At 42.4% G+C, this 4051-nt stretch overlaps 1 protein-coding gene across 2 annotated transcripts; it reads left to right on the top strand.

The window, feature by feature from the left end:
* The first annotated feature begins 720 nt into the window (after nt 1-720).
* tmem203 (transmembrane protein 203) lies at nt 721-3444 on the top strand. 2 transcript variants are annotated; one of them, XM_030064705.1, is made up of 3 exons: nt 721-851; nt 1279-1376; nt 1558-3444. In XM_030064705.1, exon 3 carries the CDS (start codon nt 1746-1748, stop codon nt 2160-2162), a length of 417 nt encoding a protein of 138 aa, XP_029920565.1. In that variant the 5' UTR covers nt 721-851; nt 1279-1376; nt 1558-1745; the 3' UTR covers nt 2163-3444. The 2 variants fall into 2 exon arrangements, with proteins under 2 accessions (XP_029920565.1, XP_029920566.1); XM_030064706.1 differs by having other exon boundaries at nt 1282-1376.
* Nucleotides 3445-4051: the final 607 nt, after the last annotated feature.

Consider the following 4051-nt stretch of genomic DNA (forward strand, 5'->3'; position numbering starts at 1 on the left):
GGCTTACAGCAACCAAAACTGTGAGGAAACATTTTAGCTGACTGGAATTAAAAAAAAAAAAAAAAAAAAAAAAAAAGATAACTAACTCAAGCAATATTGTGTACTAATAAAACTAACAAAATAAAATAAAAATGATTCAGAAAAATGTTTTTAGTTTTAATTTTTTTTTCTTCTCGCCCTCCAATTATCCAGCATCACATTAAATTCATGAGGATACCCGCTCATGTAGGGCTGAGAGGAAACAACAATATCAGTGTTTCAGATTACCAACATTGCCTTAATTTTTCATATTTATTTTTTATCCTTGTGGTTATTTTATTTGTATTTTTTTTTACTTGTTCTAGCATTTTATAGTTTTTATTGTTGCAATTTTTAGTCTTGCATAATTTTATTGTCGTCTATTGATTTTATTTTTAAGTCTGTGTTCTTTTAATCTTGCATTGTGAAACACTTTGGGCTGCATGTTTGCATGAAAGCTGCTGCATAACAAAATCTGAGTTGAGTTGATGTATGTTTGTATGTAAAACATCTGATAACAAACTTTGGAAAATATGAACAAGAAAGAGAATCAAAAAGACAGAGATTATGGGATGAAATAATTCTATTAGCAATGGAAACAGCTGGTCCATGTTCATCTTCTGAACTGTGCAGATTTTTTTTTTTTTAATTGATTTTCTTATTAATCAAAGTCTGTTGGGTGTGATGTCACACTCCGGAGCTGTAGGTGGCGGTAAAGCGCATCAGGCGGCTGCCACCTGCACGTAATAGAGAGGAGGAAGAAGAAGACCTAGCCCTGTGCTGACATTTTTGATAGCAGCTAGCTAGATGGAGGAAAAAAACCCGAATTGTTGGTAAGGAAAAACGATGTAACGCCACATTTAAAACACTCAGTCGTGTATATTTAAATATAAACACGTGTTTCCGTGATTCGCGGCTCTGATAATGACTGTGTTCCCGCTGTTATGTCGCTAATGTTAGCTTACAGTGCTGGCTAAAAACGAGCTGTGTTGTAGCTCGCTTGAATTGTGAATAAAAACAAGCACTTCGGCGACAACTGCAGTATTTAGCCGAACTATTTTCACAATTTAATGAGATGTATGTGTTTTCCTGCTTTCTCCGGGTGACATTGTGTGGGTGTAATGTCCTGTCGTGGTGTTTCTTGTCAGTGACTGTGCGTTGCAAAGGTTTCTGCCCTGTGTTGAAAGCTGGAGTTAAATCTGGGTGTTAAATCTGTTTTTTTTTTTTTTATTATTATTATTTCTCCCCTCACACCAAAAGCAGAGGGTCCACAGAGCCTCAGACCGGCTGTGCTGTGCACCTCCTCACACGGTGAAGCCAAAGATGTAACCAAAAGCAGCCCTGGTGGTCTCTGCAAGGTAGGACTGCACCATATAGACAAAGCTTCATAAGAAAAACAGCATAAACACATCAACTGGATGTAGAAAATGTAGTTGCTGAACCAAGTATTTTATCAGAACAGTGTCTGTCTTAGGCTAACCCTAAGCTTAAACACAGTTATTGACTGTTATCTCTATTTTTTTCTGTGTTCAATTATAGAAAATTGCAGCACTTCAGCATCTACATCAGTGCTTCTCCCACCTCTGGAGTCTGGAGCGTCACGCCTCCTAACCTGGGCCGGCGTGTGACTTGGCCTTAAGTCAGTCCGTCCCAGGTGGAAGACCCGACACACACCTCTCTCTCTGCCGCTCTCTCTCTCTCTGTGTGTGTGTCCGCCCTCCTCGGCCATGTTGTTTTCCCTGAGGGAGCTGGTCCAGTGGCTGGGCTTCGCCACCTTCGAGCTGTTCCTCCACCTGGCGGCTCTGCTGGTCTTCAGTATGCTGGTTGCTCTGCGGGCCGACATGTTCACCCCGACGCTGAGCTGGTGGCTGGTGTTCGTCCCGCTGTTCGCCGCGGACGGCCTCAGCACCTACTTCACAGCCATCGTGTCCATCCGGCTGTACCAGGAGAACGAGAAGCGGCTGGCGGTGCTGCGGCTGCTCTGGGTGCTGACGGTGCTCAGCCTGAAGCTGGTGTGCGAGGTGCTGCTGTGCCAGAAGCTGGCGGAGCAGGAGCAAGCCAGAGACCTCTGGTTTGGCCTCATCGTCTCGCCGCTGTTCATCCTGCTGCAGCTGCTGATGATACGAGCGTGCCGTGTCAACTGAGGGCAGGCAGCTAATAATTGTCACGTTCACGTCACCAAACGGTTAGGAGCAGAGTGTGTACTTCATCAGCCACAAGAGATTTAAAGCGTAACACTGGCATATTGTTGCTTTCGGCTCATTTCTAACACGTGTTCACTCCGTACACACATCCGGCACATCCGAGTCGCTGACGTTTTTATCTCCTACCGCATCAAACTCTGTTTAAGGATGCTCACGGCTTGCTTGAGTTGTTATCCATCACTGCAAAAAAGGAGCAGACAATCCTTTTTTTTTTTATATACTGATATTATGTTCAACAGTGCACTTCATGCTGTAAGCAAAATGAAACTTGAGACAATAATTGGCCATGTAAAACTTGTTGGACTCATTTCCTCTTTGCCCTTTTTTTTTCTTTCTTTCTTTTTTTTTTTTTGGTTACACGTGTCGCGTAAACAGCATGACTGTAATTTGTTTTGGTGCTTTTTAGGAGTACAAAAACGAGAGTCGGTGGTGATCTGCAAGCATTAAATGTAAGCATGTACGTGGAACTCAGCAGTGCCTCTCTACTGGTTTAAGTCGTTGTAGAGAGCGAGCCGTGAGCAAAGCAATACAAGTGTTATGAAGTTGAATGTGCACGTGCACACTCGACACCCACAGACACACTCACTGAGCGGAAGTGAATGAACGGGTACTGCCTTAAAGGAGGGATGCACCAGGCAGCCTCTCGGGGGCAGCTGATGGGCAGCAGTGGCCCCGGGGAGTTGCCTCAGCGTCGTTGCTGTATTTGCATAGGAACACTTTGCTGTCAAGAGAAGTCTCATCACGTGTCTCACTTTGTTGCCTGTCGCTATAAGTATTGCCCATGTTGTCGCCCAAATGCCTAGCTCTATCATCCCCCAGAGTTTGGGTGGACGACAGCGTTTCAGCTCTGATGCCCTTTTTTTTTTTTTTTTTTTTTTGCAGTTATCTTCTCACTGTATCACAGAATGACTTAACTGAATCTCTTTTCCACGAGCAGTTAATGGTGTGCACACGTCTTTTCTGAATACTGCTGTTTTTATTTGTACAGTATTTAATGTATTTGAGCTGTTATGATCCTACACATGTATGTACCGCATGGTTTTAAGGCCTCATTCCCAATGTGAAATTCTGTGTAATACATTTTTTTTTAATTATTATTATTATTATTTTGTTTTGGTACCCTACTTGTTTGATGTGTATATATGTGTAAATAAATGATCAACATTTAACTAATGTGTACTCAAGAAAATATAAATCTGGTTCTGGACATTTTTAGGAATATTCAGTGAGTTGGTGGATTGCCCTCAGAGGAAATGCACAGGCTGCAACCAGCAATTATCTGCTGTGAGGAGAAAACTCTGCCACAGGGAGGCGCAATTAGTGCATATGGGCGTGGTGGACCACAGCTTAATTTCCAGCTTTAAAGCCAACTTTTTTTGCTTGTTTTTTAGGAAAGAAAAAGGCACATCCTACCAGGGAGGAATATGAGCATAGCTATAATTAAAGCAGTGACTATAGCACAAAATACAACTTTCTTAATGTGTAATTCACATTAAAAAATGAGGAGAAATCAGGATGGAGACAACTGCCCTCCTCCTTATTCTAATAGCTCTGAACTTTATCCAGCTTTGCCTGTCATGATTAAGTTTCATTGGAGACCTTGTCAAACTGGGACATCTGAAGTATTCCTTTTTTTCCGTTCAGTGCTCTTTGGGCCTCGCTGTTCTCAGTGACAGCATGCTGGTAAATGTTTGATGAGGTACAGTAATCTCTTAGTACCCAAGAATAGCCCTCTTAATGCCGATTCATTTACATGTTAATGTATTTACTTCAACAGGATTATCGACAGGTGGCATCATCCACGCATTTGCTGAGCGAGAATACACGAC

This window comes from Myripristis murdjan, chromosome 12 (genome assembly GCF_902150065.1).
Source record: "Myripristis murdjan chromosome 12, fMyrMur1.1, whole genome shotgun sequence".
Classification (NCBI taxonomy): domain Eukaryota; kingdom Metazoa; phylum Chordata; class Actinopteri; order Holocentriformes; family Holocentridae; genus Myripristis; species Myripristis murdjan.